Source organism: Phaethon aethereus (genome assembly GCF_964289735.1).
Source record: "Phaethon aethereus genome assembly, chromosome: 3".
Taxonomy (NCBI): Eukaryota; Metazoa; Chordata; class Aves; order Phaethontiformes; family Phaethontidae; genus Phaethon; species Phaethon aethereus.
The window spans coordinates 85,486,269-85,507,701 of NC_138576.1; the positions used below are offsets into that span (position 1 = coordinate 85,486,269).

Genomic DNA, 21,433 nt, shown 5'->3' on the forward strand with positions numbered 1-21,433 from the left:
GGAGTTCAACTCCCATTGAAATAAGTGGGAAGAACCCTGCAGTGATTTTAATCAGAACAGGATTTGCTCCTGCCCACTTTGAGAAAGTAAAGCACTTTGGGAGATAATAGAAAATGTATTCCCAGTTTCTTAATCAGTTCTAAGAGTTTAAGAATCATTTTTAACTAGTAACTTACAATTAAAGGCCCAACATCCACTTCCTTTTTTGCGATGAAGAGCTCCTTAATTTGTTCACATTGTAGAATCTCTTTACTTATGTACTTAGAGCAATCAGTTGATGTTTTGCCATATTTACAAGGCATTACAGATGTGAAGTCTGGCCCACACGTGTATAAGTAAAATGCTTCCTCTGGTCCAATCTTTGCACCTAAAACCCAGAAAATAAACTGTTACGTCTTTAGTATACAATAAAGCAAAATTCATACATCGGCTAGTAGACTGCATCAGAGACTTTACAAGGAAGATCACCGCCTGGTTTTTGTAGGACCTGCTGATGACAAACAATTAGTACAGTCCAGTGCTTCTTATGAACTACTGTAGATCAGTGATTTCTGACACATCCCAGGCCAGATCAATTCAGTGGCAGAGGCAGCTGAAACCAAGTAAGGAAAATGCTCTGCATCAACTGAGGAGTAACAGCTCTGAATAATCAATTGCACTTTTTAAAATTAAGAAGTCATCTATACAAGCCTCCCCAAAGTTTTCAGAGCATAGCAAGATTACAGACAGCAACAACATGCTACATCATGGAGAGCTGTGTGGAGTGACCCAGAAGGATGCAACAATAAAAGCTCACTACAACTAACAAGGAGGAAAAAAAACATGTAGGAGGTAGAAGGCCAAAGGAACCTCCCTCCCCTTTCTGGACAGCGCATCTCAGGTCACCTGTTTGTGAGAATGCAAATTCAAAAGAACCATCCAGAAGGACCCAAGTCTGATATACAGGTGCATGACAACTGTATAGCAGTAAATCCAGCGCTCTCTGGATACATCAATTACACTGGCTGTAAGCATACAGCAATCAGACCATGTAGATTCACCAGATAGAGCTTACACTTACGACAAGCATCTCACCTATGGCCCACACAAATACACCATATCTTCACACACAACACCTGCACACAGCACACACCCTGGCAAATTGATTTCACTTGTGTAGTAGCAGTCCTGACCAGGCCACTGCACATGGCTGGGTGACCAGCAGGGCTTGAGCCTTCAGCATTAAGGAAACACCCAGAGGTCCTGGACAAAACTTTCCAAGGAGGGAGGAGAGTTACACATCTAAGAAAACCCCAAAGTAACTTCAGCAGTTTCAGAAATAAGCATGCTTAACTCAGTATTCAGTGGTTCAGATTTTGTTTACTTTTTAATATGCTTTAAGTAATTTGAAACAAGTAGTTTAGAAGCAGGTAGATGAAATCAGTTTTCCAGCTGGGAGACACTGAGTGCTTTAAGAAAAAAAACACAGCAAGTATGACCATCTCTCCATCCCTTACCCCAAAGTGTTATGTAAAATAATGTAAAGAAACACTGAAGTAACTGAAATTGCCAATTACGTCACTAAAAAGAAAGCAAGAGCACAGCAGCAGAACACCCCATTAGGAAGTACCCAATGCGGTAACATTCGCCTACTTTCTCCCCAATATATTACACTGGTAAAAAACACATTGTTGCTTTTACTATAAAATCTTGGCATGTTAAAAAATACCAAACTAAGCCTTTGATCTTGGAAGCAGAAGAGGAAATGAAGACTTATTCAAGGAAAAAAGCATACAAAAGTACCATTAAATAGAAGCAGATTTCCAAGATCCCATCTACCCGACAATCGAAGCAATTCTTCTTGAGACGATGTACAATGGCCAATCATACAAAATGTTTTATTACTGTCAGATGATAAGCTTGATTTCCTTGGTAGTGCATAATCTAAATTAATTTCACATTTCCTAAAAGTACATATAAAGAAACAAGTTTAAATATTAAGAAGTGATCAAAATTGCCATCTAAGTTATTCAGCTTAGGCTTAAAACAGATTTTAATATTTAGTAGATGAGAAACAGTGCTGTTATCAACATTAAATTACTAAAGCCATCTTCAACTTCTAGGAACCTTAATACTGCACAGAACAGAGGAAGAGTCCCAACCAGGGCTGCCATAAAGTCAAGACTTCCTAGATTGGAAATTCCTTCCTCCTTCCCTCTGACCTCAAAGAAACTGTGTAACACTATATACACTTCTAAAATCACAATTTTTGAAGAAATTCTAAGAAGTCAAAGGCCTTCGAATATGTTAATGCCTGTCGTGACAACTGTGGTTGACATATGCTGGTAAATACAATGTTGAGGATTTATTTATACCAGGAAACATTGTCAGAGCTAGCATGCTGTACAGCTGTGGGCAATAACCTTGATGCTTTCAGAAAGCATCCAATTAACTTCATATGAATTTACATAAGCAGACCAACTGGACTGTAAAGGTCATCTGAAGCTTCCTGGAAGAGCCTAATATTAGCAAGTTGGCAACTTGGCAACTAACTCTCTATATAGGGGGGCCTCATTAATTGTGCATGTGCAGAACATGGTAGTATTTAGAGTTTCCCCTGTACATCCATATTTGGACTTTATTGCATATCAGCATGCACAGACTGAACAATGCTGGGGAGGAAATCAAGTTCCTTAAAAATTAATTCTAAGTAGTTTCAAAAACAAAGTGAAAGAAGTATTATACCTTACAATTCCACGTTTAACTGCAGGAAGAAAAACTGTGCAACAGCTTTTTTCCTACATAGAGTTTTAGGAGTGTTTTCAGTAACATTGCTCGTTTACTGGTGAAATTGTAGAGGAATAGTAAAGCATGTTTGCAATACATCTAATTGTTTTACAACATAGTATTTTGACCACTGCTTCTATTTGTGACAAAGTCTTCATAGGCTGGACTTTAGGAAGAAAGGATAAAAACTGTGATATTTAATAAATTCCTTTTTCTCTAACCAATGAATACTTCATGTAGGCACAGGCCCACCCAATCTAGCATCAGGTACCTCATTTAGGACCATGGACTTTAAGCCTTCAGTGGAAGTAGTAGCACCTCCCACTGCCAGTTTAGATTTTGTCTGAAATACCTTTTTTAGCTTCTTCCCTCTCCATTTCTCTCAGTGGAGCAAAATGACTGCCTTCCCTCCATCTCCTCATCATTCTTACTTTCAACGATATTGCCAGTACCTGAACTATATCTCCTTTAATTCAGATTCTTAACTTAACCAGAGACATTATGCCTACTGACAACTTCATGCCATAGCTTTTTTTTGATCTTATTCAAAGTCTTGTAGTACTTACCTCTTTCACTTCATCATGATGAAGAAAAACATTGATGTCTGCACTGGGCCACAGTATGAACTGAAGATTTTCATAGAATCATAGAACCGTTTAGGTTGGAAAAGACCTTTAAGATCAAGTCAACAACTAACCTAACACTGCCAAGTCCACCACTAAACCATGTCCTTAAGCACCATATCTACATGTCTTTTAAACACCTCCAGGGAAGGCAACTCAACCACTTCCCCAGGCAACCTGTTCCAATGTTTGACAACCCTTTCAGTGAAGAAATTTTTCCTAATATCCAATCACCACCCCCTCCTCGGCACAACTTAAGGCCATTTCCTCTTGTTCTATTGCTTGTTACTAGGGAGGAGACCAACACTCACCTCGCTACAACCTCCTTTTGGGTAGTTGTAGAGGGTTATAAGGTCTCCCCTCAGCCTCCTCTTCTCCAGACTAAACAACCCCAGTTCCCTCAGCCGCTCCTCATAAGACTTGTGCTCCAGACCCCTCACCAGCTTCGTTGCCCTTCTCTGGACATGCTCCACCACCTCAACGTCCTTCTTGTAGTGAGGGGCCCAAAACTGAACACAGTATTCAAGATGCAGCCTCACCAGCTGAGTACAGGGATACAGTCACTTCCCTACTCCTGCTGGCCATGCTATTTCTGATACAAGCCAGGATGCTGTTGGCCTTCTTGGCCACCTGGGCACACTGCCACCTCATGTTCAGCTGGCTGTTGGTCAATACCCCCAGCCCATTTTCTGCCAGGCAGCTTTCCAGCCACTCTTCCCCAAACCTGTAGTGTTGCATGGGGTTGTGACCCAAGTGCAGGACCCGGCACTGTGCTTTTTTGAATCTCACACAGTTGGCCTTGGCCCATCGATCCAGCCTGTCCAAATCCCTCTGTAAAGCCTCCCATCTGCAAACTTACTGAGGGAGCAATCGATCCCCTCATCCAGATCATTGATAAAGATATTAAACAGAACTGGCCCCAATACTGAGCCCTGGGGAACACCATTTGTGACCAGCCGCTAACTGGATTTAACTCTGTTCACCACAAGTCTTCGGACCTGGCCATCCAGACTGTTTTTTTACCCAGCAAAGGTGCACACCTAAGCCATGAGCAGCCAGTTTCTCCAGGAGAATGCTGTGGAAAATGGTGTCAAAGCATTTAAGAGCATTCTTGATGTTCCTAGGGAATGCCTAGCAGGATAAGACACCCCTCTCCTACCCTCAGAGGACTACTCAACTATAACTTCAGCTTGTGCCAAAATAGTGCAGACATTTTCCTACCAGAGAACATCTTTAAGATAAAAATCTAGGTCCAACTAATGTATACTTTACCTCTGACCAGAAACCCACAGCAATAGCTTCCCATGGATATTTTTCTTGCCTTCTGGCTGCTGCAGATATGTTATTGCCAAATGCTGCCACCTGCCCACAAGGAAAACATTCTCTGGAGATTCAGCCTGTGCCAGCAGACCAGCTTTCATTTCATCATTTGGATCCATGCACATACTATGAAAACAACAAAAAAGGAAAAACAAGTGTGTGCATTTGTTTTCAAATTTGCATTTTAAGCCCCAAATCTGCAATTTTTTGGCCTCAATTACTTTGAGAATGCATTCTTTAACTTTACAGATAATTTTTTTTTATCACAATACTATATTTAGAGTGCTCAACATAAGCTAGCGAAATCCTCACATTACACTTTCAACTTAGTTATTTAACTTGTTTGCATGAATCTGCTTACATTTAGGATAAAGATATTACCTATTTTACGGAGAAATTAAGTTTGGTTTATTGAACAAATGCAGGTGTCTTGAACGCTGTGAAATAAAGCATTCTAAAATGGCAGCTTTAGACCCATTTTAAGGATACATTACTTAAGAGAATTAAATTAGGGCTAAGATGTGTTCAGAGGATTAAAATGAAGATTGTCCCAGTAAGTATTAGATAACAGCAATTTTCATACCTGATGTGTGAAAACCTAAAGCTACAAAAGCTTTTGCTTATCTTCACACATTTTTGTGTCATTTCATGACTACTTGAATTGCCACCTTGCATTACGTTTATGACTGATCTTGCATCTTACTTTAGGCAATTATTTGTATCTGACTACATGAAACATGCAAGACCAGAGACTAACATTTTAAGCAAGTAATCCTGTAGATCTGTATGCAATAACCTTACTTGACATTGCCATCAGTGTGCAAGATAATTCTACTATGGAAATTAGTTCTCTACCCTCCACCAGTATTCTCTGCAAGCTGCTACTGGTAGTAACAACACATATGTTCACAAGACTGCTTTCGGACTAACACACCATACCGAAATACAAATGCTCCAGTGTTCAAGTCTGCCCAGACTTGTATCATCAATGCTTTGGAACCCAGTGAAATTATATGAATACAGCCATCTTCAACGAGTTTATCTCCCAGGCTTAGGTATTCCATTCCTATAGACTTTGTTTCTTCTAGAAATATAAACATGGTTATACACAATTACAATACAACAACGTCTGTCCTGCCAGCTATCAAGGTAAAAAGTAGTAGTTCAGGTACTACAGAGAACTGAGTTTTTTGTTTGCTGTGGGTTTGGTTTTTTTAGTGAGCTGACTAATACATGTGATTCTCTTCAGAGACCTAGGTCTCATATACTGAAACAGACAAGCCTGACAGTAACTCAGGACTACAGGTTTTTCTTTGTAATCATGTAACCCACTAAGCATGAATACACTAATTCAATGATGCTTTTGACATGCCATATCATATTACATTATGTCGAACCGTCAGTCTTAGTGTGCACCAAGAAATCTTCAGATTTTTCTTCACAAATCATACTATCCTCTAACCATTTTACTTTACCAAGCAAAACCGCAGACCTTCTAACAAAAGCAGCTCTAGTGAGTTCCAAGTTTCAGGCTTGTGTTTTCCCCACTTCTATTCAAATACAATAAAAAAGAAAAAAGTACAGTAAGAGGTATTCCAAGTGTTGTGATTGGGAGGTATTTTAAATAATTTAAGGAATTTTTCCTCCTACAAATTATAATCCAAAAGATTCTGCTCCAAAGAGTTTAGAGCATGTGAGTCTCTACAGAAGTATAAACGGAGAAACGTTGTACGGCTATTGACATTGCAATGGCACACACACAAGGAAAATTAGAGGATTTATACTGAGTCAGCCTCAGGCTCTGAGTTGATGGATTCAGAGCATTTTTTAGCTAAGAGTTCCAGTATTTAAATACTAAATCACTTAACTCTGTTAAAGAGAAAACACAAAAGCCACTTGCTTCATCAATACATGAGACCAAATAAACTTGAGAGCGGTCTTTTCCCATGACCTTTCAGCTGCAGCACTTAATATTTTCCTCAGCATAATATGACACAGCATAAAGACATTTTATTGAAGTTACAAATTCAATAAGAATACTAAATTTCTAAGGAAGCAGGCATTAATCTAACTTAAGGACTAAAGCTGGAAATGTTTTATCTTTAAGTACATGACACAAGTACTCAAAGGAGAAGCTGGAAAGACTACCACTCCTCTTCAATATCCATCATAAGAAAAAAATTCAACCTTTCGTATATGGCACATCAATTAGTAATACCTGTAACCAGAATCCTTCAGTGCTACCTAAACAGAAACAGGAAGTATTATATCCTCACCTGTGCTGTCAAAGCTGTTCTCTCTTACAGCTACCAGTCTGCTTCTTCTCTTGATTTTTTTCCCCTTTTCTGTAGAGTTTTCTGTTTCATGAGCATATTCCAGATGAAACCACAGTGAGACACTAAAGCCTTCAGACATGTGTGGCCAACAGTTTTGTCCAACTAAAGGCAAGTGGATTGGGGCTACATGCCAAGAAGAAAGCAGCTGGTGACTCAAGTTTTCACCATCTGCCTCTTTCTTACTCTGTGAAAATTTTGCTCTTTTTAATAGTCCAGCAGTTTTGCTGTTGGAAGTGCTAGCAGATTTTTGTGAAGAACTACTACTTAAATTTGTGCCATGTAGCAGAGGGAAGGCAAGGTACTGTAATGGGTTCATATAGATATTATTTTCTATAATCTTCAGTACACCCTTCAATAGTATCTCCTAGAACAAATGAAACAAATGAGAAAAAACAAATCAAACTGTTTACACCATGTAGTCAAGTGTCATCTAACTAAAGAGAACTCCACTCTTCATTTAAATCTGGATTCATGTTTTTCCAGGAGCAGACTTTCACACACAAACTGACACATATTTACAAAGCATCAAGTAACAACTTCAACAGACTACAGCCCAACAGTTTTGGGGATTTAGTCAGGACAGATCAGTCTTCAAGTTACCATGCTTAGGAATCAGCTGAACCACAGCAGGTGGATCATTGCACAATCTTCTCTCACATTTGTTATATGCTAACAGATTAATTTATACCTCAACAAAAACCCGCACCTTTTACCCCATATTTGAGGCTGATTAAGAATGCACACACAGGCCATCACTTTGTTATTGCATAATCAGTAAAAAAAACTAGGTGAGCCCTTAAGCCAAAAAGTTTCTCTAGTTACTTCGCCAATTATTGCAAGCTACCTTGGGAAAAAAAAAAAAACAAACTTACTTGTGCCTCCTTGTTTGGTTTGGTACTATTTCAGACTCAACAGCATTTTATTTCCTTCCACCTGTGGGGTTTTTTTTTTTCCTCTACAGGCTCACACACAAACCAAGAGAGGTATGTCAGGAGTATATCCCACACACACAGTAGATTCCAGTGTAAACAAACCAACTTAAGACAGTTTTGAAAGTAATTCCTGCTACTAAAGCATTCCTGAAATAGTGAGACGCTTTGTAACTGTCAAGGAATGACTTTAAATTTTACAGTATGGCAGTGTTCTGTCATCCCTAACGACAATGTCAGTTTCCTCAAGAGGAATCTTGTTTTCTTGTGCTGAAGAGATCTCCTAGGACTCTAACATACACTTCAAAACCCTCTTTTCTCCCATTTCATTTTCATGTTTTGAGAGTGAATTATTTCAACAACCAAATTTTATTACCTCTGATCAGTTAAAATGTTGCTGTTAGTCTCCTTAATTCCCAAATAATAGGACACAAAGGATTTTATTTTTGCTTCATTTTTCTCATTAAGCCTCTAAATTTTGCTATGTGCTACTCCACTACATACCGTACAAGGCGTCTTCTCCAAAAATACCCTCAGAAGAAGAGTTAGCTCTTCTGAACATGTCTGTGAACTCATCAAGGAAACTAACAGGTCTACCAGCACCACCTGACATGCTAGAAATAAGATGACAAACTAGTCTTAAAAAGAATTCTTTAAAAGCCTTAAAAATTCATATTCCATACTATTTGAGGAAAGATTAACTTTGAATTTAGAGTGTTTCACAAAAACATTTCAAATTCAGGAAGCAGTAAATGACTACAAGATGGAGATCTCTAGAATTCAACAGTACTTCCTGACATCATTTCATTGATTGAATCTAGATGGCTACAGCAAGTCTGGCTCCTAAATTTGCAAAGTGGAGTCAAAGTCTGGGAACCTAGCAACTACATTGCAAAGGCTCTCCCCACAAAACCAGGGATCAAAGTCCTGGGATGGGTTTACATCATCTCCTGCTGTGGAGCAACCTCATTATGTGAGGCTACTTTAGGGAAAGCTTTTGATTTGCTTCCACATTCTTGTATTAGCTAACTCTTCTGATTAGAAATGAAACTCAAAACATCCCGAAGAAACTGTGTTACAAATAAAATTGAAATAAAAACTTATGTTGGGATGGAGTCAGATTCAATCTGTAAAGATAACTGTTATTTTTCAGAGCAACGTTTGTTAATACTGTCACCCTAAGTTTATGATATCAACTATAATTTTCAGATCTGCCAGCCTGTGTTTACATAACAGATTTTCACTAGCTCAGAAACCACTCTGTATTTATACCCAAGTTAGATACTTGGCACAAGTCAAAGCAGCTGCACAAATTCACACATGCCAATGAATTTGCTTTGTCAATTTTGCACTTGCATTGTGAACTAAAAATTTGACTGTGTATACATTAAGTTATAAAAAATAATATTTAAGTTACTTAGACCTTGAACTCACCATGAAAACTCGACTCTGTTTGTGTCAGTATGTTCAGAAATCCTCCCAAAAGATGTTTAACAGCTCCCTGTTACAAAAACACAAGGAAAATTGCTATCTGAAGAATATACACCAGCTCAAAGAACTAAGAAAAAATTTCTTTCAATTCTTGTCTACTATTGAATTTAAAGACAATTCCAGTTATTTTAAACTACGAAGTATTTTTCATATTTGCTAATGAACATTCTTTCATGTTCTATACAGTTCAGTTGCAGAAGACAGACTTTGAAATCCAAATGATTCTAAAAAGAAACCTTTCAGCCATTATCAGTTCAGCAGCTGAGATCTCCCTTGTCTTCTCTTCCATAACAGAATTACAGGATTTGACAGGTTGTGAGAAAATACAGCATCTTGGTATAGAGGATAGGTGCAATACTGAAAGTAAATTCAACCTTTCCCCAACCTTTTTATGCAAGATTACTTTAAAGAGCTAAAAAAAAAGTCATTTACTTATAATCACCCTTCACAAATTCATCTTAAAGGTAACTTGAAAAATCTCTAAAAGATATTCAAAATCTCTAAATTGATTTGTTCAATAGATTGCTCTTTCTGAACAATATTGAAGAGTAACGGAAATTAAATTATTTTGAATTAAGTAATTTGATATGTTGAAGTTCAGAAAAAAGAAATACATGTGTGCTAGTGATTTGAGGCTAATAATTCACACAAACAATTGGAGTACTGAAAGAAAAGTGTTTTCTTTTCCTGCTTTTGGTTTAAGCTGTAAAGCACTAACTTTGCTCTTGGTCAAATGATTATACAAACAAGCACTTTAAGCTTAGATTGCTTAACTATGGTTTCTCCTTTTGCAAAAGGGGCATACTCAATTTAGTTATTAAAAAGCAAAAAACAAGCTAACCATCAGAAATTCCAAAGGATCACAAGGATATCAGCATGTGCATAACTAATTTCTAATATTAACTTATGAATAATTAAAAGCATGAAATATTTTTGAGGAATATCACTGAAAGTTTCTAAAATACATACATATTTAGAGTGTTTACATATATACATATACAAGAAAATATTTGCTTTTTTGTGTCTTTTTCAATGGCCTGACAGTCAATAAATCTGTATCTATAGCTCTAGTGATTGAACAGTCTTGATAAAATTAGGCAACTGTGAAACTCAAACGCTTTGTAGGTCAAATATCTTTCTATACATTAGTTAACTGTAGTTTCCAGTAACTTAAATGTAGTGTAGCTGGCAGTATCAGTCATTTACATTGTTTCAGGTCTTATCAAATGCCATAACAAGTGAGAGTATTTCTGAGATCACTCTATTAGGTATACTGGTACTATAATACTAAAGAAAATAAGATATACAAGTGCTAAGCTGTTGTCTTTGTTTAATAACATTTTTACCTGTTCTATAAGTACAGTGGCATTTCTCTCCTTCTGGCTGATGATTTTCAGGCAGCTTTGGAATACATGAGCAAGCACATCTAAACTTGCGTTACCAGCTGAGAGCAAGTTTAATTCTAACATGCAGATTTCAGGATACATTAATTCTCCTTGATTGATGTTTTCAGATGGGTCATTAAAATAAGCTGAAGGACCCATACATCCTAGTTCTGCCTTTGTGTCTGCTCCTGAAAGAAAACAGTTGTCTTCCTGAAATTTACTCAGGTGAATACAGTTTGCATGATTTAAACAGAACATCCAAGGACATACTTTCTCCAGCCTTCTCATAGGTACAAAACAAAAATAGTCACTAGCTTATAAGCAGTTTTCAGAGGTTAGTGTAATCTTCTATTCTGCTTCAGATTTTCATATTTTCCTGCCAATACAGAGGAGCAAGGATTAATTTCTCCCATTACATACTCTTAAACTATGTGCCTTCGTTTCCTGGGAACTGGACACACATAGTAATGATGAAATACACAATTCATGAAACATGACAGTAAAACCATTGTAATAGAGCCTCAAGCTTCTATACAGAACTCTGAGCCTGCCAAGAAAGGAGATAAATTGAAGTTATTTGATTTCATGTTAAAAGGTTGGGGGAAACAGTTGTTTAACTCAAAATGCACATAACACGTGACAGAATATCTCCATGACAACAAAAAAAGCAAAAAACCCAATACTCCTATCTTGGATAGACTTTAAAAACATGTTACTTAAAATTACTTGGTACAGCCCTATGTTTCATGGAAATATTTCAGGTTTAAAAGCATTTTTGAATTAAAAATTTAAGTGTTGTATATCTATTGATAAAGCCTAGTCACAGAGGTAAGCAGCAACAGTTGAATGCAGTTCTATTAAAGGCTGTTACTGCTCATACTGACCTCATACAAGAACGTAAGCATACAGACATTCAGCACAAAGGAAAAAATTAAAGGAAATTCATGTTCAAAATGAAAATACAGAATACAGCAAGAGATGTGCACATCAGTTGTTGAATGAATATAGAGATATAATTAGATTACCTATTTTTTACTAGATTGTTATAATACTAAATAAAAAATTGAGCATTGATTTTCAGACAAACTACTGATAAGCACCTCTGGAGAAAACTGCTTCTAGACTACCATAATACATTTTAGCAACGTGACTTTAGAGCAAGAGTCACGTAAACCAAGAAAACCAAGACAGCAGTTCGTATAACAGTAAGAATATTCATCTTCTCTCCATCTGTAACAGCTATCTGTTAAAGGTCTCCGATGCTCACCCTATTTTTGTAAATCTCAAAAGACAACCAAGCTTTGTTATGTCATAAAGGCTGCTTTGTATAGTCAGAAAGTTCACATTTACCTTCATTCTTGGCTTCATTATCATCAGGGTTACTTTCACTATCTGCTTCATATCCTTCCTCTTCAGCAAAAAGTTTAAGACTACAGCACTGTGATTCTTCAGTTTCTTCAGAAATATCTCCAGGTTGTGACACAGGCTCCTTTTCAGTGTAATGGGTCTGCACAACACACAACAAATTTACCATCTTCGGTCAGAAAAGCAAGTAATTTAGAACCTTCCAGACGCCTAATTTCTCCAAGCCCAATGGTAAGAGAACAAACTAATCATACTCTTTCAAGAAACTTGAGATTTTTTTTATGGATACTTCATTCTTACATAGAAAATGAATTCTGCAAAGATGGATTTTTCTAACTAACTACATGACCAAAGCTTTGGTAAGCAAGTGGCCAGTGCATTAAGAATAACTGTGTTTCCAAAAATCACTATCACCATAAACGTGCACCTTGACATTCACTCCAAGGTGAAGATATGTCTGCAGCCACTAAGGTCAACATCCCTATTTGAAGCTCTCCCGCTGAGAGTTTCATCCCCCAGAGTGTGACAAGGAGTGAAGAGAATGTGTAATTTCAGGTATGTCCATAAATTATAGCACAGCTTGCTCCTTTTTGGGGCATGACTCATTTCTGAGCAGCAAATGTGGGGACCATATCAATAACCAGCATTCAACTTACACACTTACATATGAGAATCAGAAAATTAATCTTTAACAGCTACAATCACCAAACACATTTAAACATGTCCTATCGAGTTTAAAAATAGACCCAAACAACATAAACCTGATTAATTCTAAATACTGCAAGGTTTGCTCAGACTACTTAGTCGGTGTCACATACCTTTTCAATTTTTTCTTCAGAATGATCCACATCAGCAGAAAAAGTGCCCAATGCAACATGAAGCAGTGAATCAAACAGAGGCTTTGCCAAGTCAGTTTCTACCACTTTTGACTGAGCAAGCTGCTCTCTTATTTGAAGTAAGATATCATCCATACAGGTATTCTGTGTTTTGGGGAAGAGACAAACATTTTGATTCATGTTATTCTGTTTTGGCAACAGAAATGGTCTAGTACTTTCATTCAAGAACTTCCCTTTCCACCTACACTAATCTGACTTCTCAGTTAAAACCATCAGACTTCCTCCAGTCTCTTGCAATAAGATTCATCCTGTTTGTCATGACAGATTTAGTTGGTTAAGCAACCTGCACACTGAAAAAAAGTCTGGCAACGTGTTGTTTCCCAAACCTTGCAAGTGAAAGCACTGTTTCAGAAATAAACATCTCTGAAAGTTTTGAGCACACAGTGCATTCAGATCACACCACAATAATACTAGAGAGTTTAACAAGACAGAGGGTCACACATCCAAATTCACAGAAATAGCACGTGGCCCAGACAAAATTCCAATTTCCAGTTCTCTCCTGTACCTAAGCATCCTGCTTTGTAAAAAACTGCCAAGTAAAATTCAAGATAGCAATTAAAACATTAAAACATCATGAAGGTGTCTTCTGTGAATTAACTACTTTCTGCAACACTGAAGTAAAGCTTTTTCAGGTGTCCTTTCAGGACCTGTTCCTTCTAATATTCCTCTCTCTCATATGCCTTGCTCTGCTCAGAACCTTCATCAAAAACACCACATATGACTCGCTAAGTGTAACACTCACGTCTTGCCTATGCAGCTCTCCTTCAATCCCACCTCTGTCGCACACATTCTCCACTGCATACCCTTTAAAAAAAACCCAAGTGTCTCCTGCCATTCAAACCCCATCAGCTCAGCCAGCCTGTGGAGCATGTGGGACTGGACAAAAGGACTACACAGGGGGGAAAAAAAAAACCACAGAAAAAGCAGGCCATAGCTGACCAGAAGAATACAGCCACAGTCAGCCAGCAATTCACAGTTGTCAACATCCACTACTGCCTTTGTAGTCAGAGGAAACCATCCCTTGCCTGTAATTAGGACCATTTTATGCAAAAAAAAGAAAATCTTCATCTGCCAGGATCACAGTCTCCCCTGGGACTCCAGGTACATTAACCCAGAAAACAGCATCTGATGCCGAGTTCAGCCCTTAGCCATGTTGACCGTGCTGGCCCAAACTGCAACAGATACACGAACAATAAACCAGAAATACAGTTCAAATAGAGCGAGCAAGGTAAAAATCTCATCCAGCCCAGATCAACCTGCCACTCTGGGAGGCTCTCTCACAGCCCCCAAGGAGGTAATCGGCATGAAGAGAGATCCAACCCAGAAGAGCAGAGGACAAAGATCATGTTGGAGAACAAGCAATTAAGTGCGAGGTCCTTACCAGCATTTTACCGAATACAAAAAGTGGCAAGTTGACACATGGGAAGATGCCTCCTCAGAAACAGGAACTACCAGTTTCTTCATCCACCCACTCCCATTCTTTCATGCCTGGGGACCACTACCCCTGACTACTCTGCACATCATTTAACCATGTGCTTTCAGTACTACACAAAAAATATGGTACCATAATAAAAGCATAAGCTTTTTTCACTTCTAAAAGAACTTTTGACTAAATTTCTGTTAAAATAACATTGTGTGTAACAAATATGGGTAAAGTAAGATAAAGGAAGTTGCACAGTACCTGGTGAAACATCTCCACTTCCGTCTTCTGCATGGTATTTACACTGTGTAGACAGATTGTCAGCAGAGCTTCTAGAAGTCTGATACCTTCAAGTGCCCACTCAGTCTCTTCTCTTACAGAAGTCTTTATTCCTTCAAGATTGGCAACTGAAGTATCTGAAGTGTGTTCCCTACTCAAAGAGCTGTCACAGGAGACACATTCAGGCACCAGCTGTCCGGGACCAGAAAGACTGTCGGAGCGATCGAGCTCCAATTGTGTCATGTCTCTGCTTTTAGCCAACTGAACAGAATCATCCTTGTTGAGAAGCTCGTGAGGACTCCCATGTGAACTTCTGCTGCTTTCACCCAATGCTCTCTCCCTCTTTTCTTGCTCCTTTTCCTTATTTTTTGCAAGTTTCTGTATTATCAGTATTAGTAATCTATGGCACGCTTCAAAGCCTCCAAGTCTATGGAACTGTCTCTGGAAAACTGAACTATACAAATATATGCAACGACACATGGACCAAATATCTGCAGCCCTGTGAATATGTTCCAGAGAGGGCAAAGTAAGGCTTTCCAGTGACAGATACGGTAATTTGTGGCCTAATGGCTCACTAGCTGTACTGTCATAGCCTGATGTATCTTCAGAGTCATTAGCTGAATCCAGATCACCATTTGCTTCTTTACTTACACATAAGAAAGCAACACAGAGAAAGAGGTTTATTGTGTTGATGTGAATGTCTTGGCTCACAAACTTTTTCTTTTTAGGGTAAGCCTCTTTCAAGTCAGCATAAAACTTGCTCAGGCTTTGAGGAACTTCTGAAACAGTATGCTGGCCACAAAGAGAAGCAGGTAAGTCAGACGTAGACTCCTTTTGTTCACTCTTCAGGCCTTCCAGTTCTGGCATTGCTTGATCTTTCTGCTGGTCACCAAGGCAGAGTATCAAAGTCTCTAACACTTTCAGAGAATGGCTTCTTAAAGTATCTAAGTAATTTAACTCAGTCATTTGATTCACTCCATTACAACTCAGAAACAAGTCTCTAATTACCCTGCAAGAGAAAGCATAAGAGTTACCTTATAAAATCAGCCACAAATTTATGTAGTTCAGGTGACATCTTATAAAAAAATAACCCTCTGTTCTACACACCTGAGTAACACCAAGGATCTATCACGTTTACAGTAATTACTATAAATTATTGTAAACTGTAAATTAAAGAGAAGAACTTGTTTGCAGTACTCTAGAATCCCAAGCATCACCCACCTGGTGGTAGAAAGTTCTTTTTTTTTTTGTAGGATATAATGTAGGAAATATTAACCTCTAAAATGAAGACCACAAAGATGTATGATGTTCAAAACATTAAAAGGTGTTTAACTTTGTGACATTTGCTTGTTAGTGGTACTTCCTCCCCCTAGCTTTTTATTAGCAATTGAAGCCAGTAAATATCTTTATTTCTCTCAGTTCTGTGACTTCACCAGAAAGTAGAGATTCCTTCTCAAATAAACTTGAAGTTTTAAGACCTTTTACTAGCTGTGTCTTAGTTGCATGGACAATCTATTTCAGACAGAATTCAGGAATACCTTTCAAGCACAACTTTTTGTTCAATTGTTATGCCAGGATGTCTAATGTTAAAAAACCTTTCAGTATATTTGTTTCCAAGTATATTTTCCCCTTCTTTCTACTCTAAGTATTACATTGAGTTCATACAGAATCTGGGGTACCGATCTGTAGGATTCTTAGTGTACCTCCCATCTCCTTCCCCAGGGTCAGCTTTTACTGTAACTGAGTTACACACTAGAATCAAACAAATCTTACACTTACTGCTATATTCACATCTTTAAGCTAGTAGGAAATAGGATACTTTAAACTGATTTTAATATAAACTTTACTTCTCTTGCCTCTTCGCCACTAAATGGTCTTTCAGAAATTAATAGCTTCTGATATAGTTTAGGTTAGGATAAAAGTTAAAAATGTATTAGACATATCTTTACATCAACTGGAATATTAGTCTGTTCTTTGCAATAGTCTTAGCCCAAGTAAATTCACTTCAGTCTATCAGGACTAACAGAAAAGATCAGAATCTCTCCTGGATGGAAGGACACATTCATATTCTGAATAAACCCTATACTGTATTAAACAACTATTTCACCAATTCAACAATAAATAAAGTTTCTATTTCACACCTTGGAAGAATGTGGGGGGGGGGGAAGTTCCTGTTTGTTTTTTTAAAAAAAACTATGTTTAAATTTTGTAAATTAGGAAACAATTATTTCAGGACAAGTAAACCTCTCAAGCCTTATTTTTGAAAGTGGTTGCTATGAAGACCATTCTAGAGGGAAAAGGAAAACATATCAGAAAACTAAGTAGTCTAATTCTCACAGAAAAGTGACATGTCAATCTGTTCAACACTCCTGACTCACTTTAGCATGAGGAGTGAAGAGGCAAAGAGCGTATCACATTAGACAAATATTTACTTCTTTCTACACGCTTTGGCTTGTTAAAGACCATAACTCATCAGTAAAGCACCCTCACTTTCTATGGTTTATGAATCTAGGATTAAATCTTATGTTATTAAAGCATTTATCTTGTTGCCACCCCTACAATATTCAAGTGCAGCCTATAGTCCAAATAAAACTTACATTCCGATCAGTAACAAATCTACAAAGCTCTGTACATAATTAGCATGCTTTCCATTAATAACACAAAAATCAACCAACCTTGATTTAAGCAACACAGGGAGCATCTGCAAATAAATCTGAAGTACTTCAGAAGGCAAACACTGGCTATGGCAACTGCATATGTGTTTATCAGCTGTAGTTAGTCCAAGTTGTTGAGCATGGCAAGCTACCTCAACTCCTCTCTGAAGCACAGGATTATAAATGCAGTTATATAGTTTCCACTGGACCACTGCATTCCCCTTTTGAATTAAGTGGCAAATATGGCTTGCAATCTGCATGCCACGTAATTTGTCTTCTTCAAAAACAATGTCCTGATAAGCCTCCAGTGCATCCCATCTTAACAACATATCTTCAGATCCACTGCTGGGCAGAATTCCCTGAACTCTGCAAGAGGAACTAGATGCAAGACCAGCATCACTAGAGTTGCCTTGCAAGGCATCTTCCAGCTGAGCAAGTTGATCAGAGTCAACAGTACATATATTGCATGATGCCTGTATGATTTTTGGAGAAACTTCTGCTCCACCCAGCTGATCCAATATAAACTTGTTAAGGATGTTCAATATGTGCTGTTGAAAGTTTTTTAATATTGGTAACTTGGAAGCATGAAGCAATGGGACGATCACAGACTTTGGATCCATACAACAACATATTCCTACATTATGTACACCCGAGAGAATTTGAACACAAGTACTGCTCAAAGAAACTCGCTGCAACAAGTGCAAACACTGGTGGGCACAAACAGCAATGCAACAGCATCTGTCAGGATAATTAATTTCTCCATCAGCAGTTTCAAAGGGGTTTTTGGAAGCTTGGTTTTTAAAAGCAGATACAGAGAGCCCAGAGAGATCTCTGTGGTGATGCATGAAGTGGGAGTACTCACACCGTCTGTGCCGCTTTCTTGTACACATTGATTGATGAAGCTGCTCTGATTTCACTTTTTTGACAGTGCTGATTATTTTCATGATGCTGTTGATCAGGGCTTTCAGATGATCTGAGGCTTCCCCAGTTATTCCTTCATTCTTCATACACAGCCATTCCATTTGAAGCACTGTTACTTCAAATAGCTTAAATCCCTGATGCTGTATGAACTCATGAACCAGATCTATAGCTTGGCTAAAGTAGAATGGATTGGAGGCTGCACTTTGTAGGCAGCAGATCAAAACCTGCAAGATTCCTTCTATAACCTCAGGTAAAAGCAAGGCTCTGTGACGATATCTAGAAAATACTAATTCATCCTGAACTGGCTGCTGTAGTGTTTTCTTGTATGTTGGAGCAAAAGGATCAGGTTGCTTTTCCAAGCAAATTCTGATTTTTAATGCTGCTTTAAGTAAGTCTGTTAAATTTCTTCGTAAATTGTCAGGCATTGTTTCTGTATTGCTAATGTCTAAAGACATAAGATGCAGCACTGTTCGAAAGAGCATCCTTTGGATCAGAGCCACAGGTTCTTCTGTCCACCCCGCAGAAACTTCATTTTCTGTGTTACTACTTACATTGCAACAGCCTCCAAATCCTGATAAGAACTCAGTCAATGTGGGCACCACACTAGCTGAAAGAGCAGAACTGTGATTCAAAGTAATATCAAATTTGCACACTTTCTCTAGGAGTGACAATAAGACATGGCATAAGTCAAAAGGAGAGTTATCCATGTTGCTCTCAGCAATTCCTGCAGCTGGCTCATTCAAAATTTCTGGGTTTAGCTCATGTACTGGAATAATTTGGCTGGAATTTTCTACATTAGGAGCATCAGGATTAGAATTTGGTACCACTTCCCCAGGTAGGCAATCACTTCTACCTACAAGGTAGCTGTCCCTAATTGGATATGTTAAAAAAGGTTGTAGTAACTGGGAGCGTCTGTGTTTTGTTGTTACAGTAGTCTTGTCATCAGAATTGCCTTCTGAATCTGAAGTGGACAGCTGAGATCTTCTTGCATGTCTCACGGAATAACGATGGGTGGTTTTACGCAGACGTCCACTTTTTCGAGACCGGGGATTTAATTTTACAGAAGCCTGAAGAGATGAACGAGTGCTTCCATCTAACCCCAGTTTTTCCTGAGTAGATTTCACAGAACTTTGATTGTTCTCTTTGGTCAGGCATATGTCTACCATAAAGGGTATATTAAAATCTGTTGAAGAGACAGATAATGAAGTAACATTAAAGGAAAACTCAGGAACATTAGGAAAAATGCTTTACATGTAAGTCTATAGTTTTAATTCTTTCATATTAAAAATATGACATAAATTTGTATCATGGTTTTGCATATACCTATGTCTGACATTCTCAGTATAAAAAAAAAAGTCAGCAACAATTCATGTTGGGGAACCACACTGGCTATTTTCAAAGCCTAGACATATTAGTTCATTTTCTAACTAGGGTTAGACAAAAAAACATGCTAGAGGGTTTCCTAAAACTTTTTTGTAGGCATAACTATTCCATTCTCTTAATAAAAGATGTTATCCAGGTAGATGAAACTACCTTCTGGTAAGCAAAGGGAAGAAAGCTTAGTCTGGAAATCTTTTGGCCTGTTAGAAATAGGATATAAAGGAACAATATAGCCACAAGCCTCTAGTTACATTCAATTTAAATTTGGATAAGTTAGACATACTAATAAAGTAGAAGTAAAATACTAATCAGCAGGTCACCACTCAGATTTCTGCTATGGAAGCAGTTCCAGCCAGTTACTCACGCAGTATTTACTCTGTGTATGCCATTTGATATATTCAAAGTCTCAGTATAAGCATTGCCAAATGTCCCTATCCCACAACAAGTGAATAAAAACCTCTAAGAGGAGGAAGAAAGGTCTTTTTCAACTTGTCACTTTTTGCAACTCAGCTGCTATAGGAACTAGCTGCATTCACTCAGTCCTCTTAGAATGCATAAAGAAATTGTTAGCATACTAGTAGTGACAGAAAAATAAATTCTCTGAGAAACAGTGCAGATCTTCAAGCATACACACTTCAGTCTCTACTTCAGTGTTAATTGTTCCAAATACAAAAAGCAGAAATAAAAAGTAGTGGATTTTAAAATAGTCAGGGACATGAGGGACACGGAAAAGAATAATGTTTAGGGTACTGAATATTCCCACAAAAACCAAGCCCAGACAAACTTTCAAGTCTGTATATTCCTGCATAAAATCCATAGTCATTTTTAAATAGTGACAGAACTGCATAAAGGGATAACATCACTGGCTAAACTATGGATAGGTATCTCACTAGCTTTGGCAAGTGAAATAAAATGCAAGTATTAGTGCAAGGTTAGTGTTTAGAAAAATGTGATAGTTAACAGTTACAGCTCCCCTCAAAACCTCAAAAGCCCACAGAATAGATACAATCATTAATCAAACTGAAAGACAAGATGCTTCCATGTGGAATCATGATTGTGCCTTGCTGTTTCATAAAGTCATAGTTGCTGTTTCTTCCTCAAGCATCACACCTGCTTTGGAGGCAGGAAATCAACCACAAGTACTTTATCAAGCAAATGATATTGTCGTGGTTTAGCCCCAGCCGGCAGCTAAGCACCACGCAGCCGCTCGCTCACTCTCCCTCCCACAGCGGGACGGGGGAGAGAATTAGGAAAAACCTCGTGGGTTGAGATAAACACGGTTTAATAGGACAGAAAGAAAGAAGGGAACAATAATGATAATACCAACAAAGGAATGTATAAGAACAAGTGATGCCCAATACAGAAATTGCTCACCACCCCGTGATCGACAGCCCGTCCCCGAGCAGCGATTTCCGCCCCCCCGGCCAACTCCAGTTTATGTACTGGGCATGACGTCGGATGGTAGGGAATATCTCTTTGGCCAGTCTGGGTCAGCTGTCCCGGCTGTGTCCCCTCCCAGCTCCCCGTGCACCCCCAGCCTGCTCGCTGGCAGGCCAGCACAAGAAGCTGGACTGTCCTTGACGGCTCAGCAACAACCCAAAACATCAGCACATTGTCAACAGTTCCTCATCCCAAATCCAAAACACAGTCTCACACTAGCTTCTGTGA

At 38.3% G+C, this 21,433-nt stretch overlaps 1 protein-coding gene across 2 annotated transcripts in view; it reads right to left on the bottom strand.

Moving 5' to 3' along the window:
* The window catches only part of LYST (lysosomal trafficking regulator), a gene marked incomplete at its 5' end in the record, with an annotated part of 67,711 nt that overhangs the window by 42,265 nt on the left and 4,013 nt on the right, over window positions 1-21,433 (bottom strand). For both annotated transcript variants that reach the window (XM_081997200.1, XM_081997199.1), the window contains 12 exons: window positions 177-367; window positions 1,783-1,943; window positions 4,662-4,835; window positions 5,649-5,793; window positions 6,986-7,409; window positions 8,479-8,588; window positions 9,409-9,475; window positions 10,812-11,038; window positions 12,201-12,357; window positions 13,034-13,195; window positions 14,793-15,819; window positions 17,486-19,568. In XM_081997200.1, coding sequence (XP_081853326.1) covers window positions 177-367; window positions 1,783-1,943; window positions 4,662-4,835; window positions 5,649-5,793; window positions 6,986-7,409; window positions 8,479-8,588; window positions 9,409-9,475; window positions 10,812-11,038; window positions 12,201-12,357; window positions 13,034-13,195; window positions 14,793-15,819; window positions 17,486-19,568 — 4,928 coding nt within the window. The remainder of the gene's footprint in view (window positions 1-176; window positions 368-1,782; window positions 1,944-4,661; window positions 4,836-5,648; window positions 5,794-6,985; window positions 7,410-8,478; window positions 8,589-9,408; window positions 9,476-10,811; window positions 11,039-12,200; window positions 12,358-13,033; window positions 13,196-14,792; window positions 15,820-17,485; window positions 19,569-21,433) is intronic.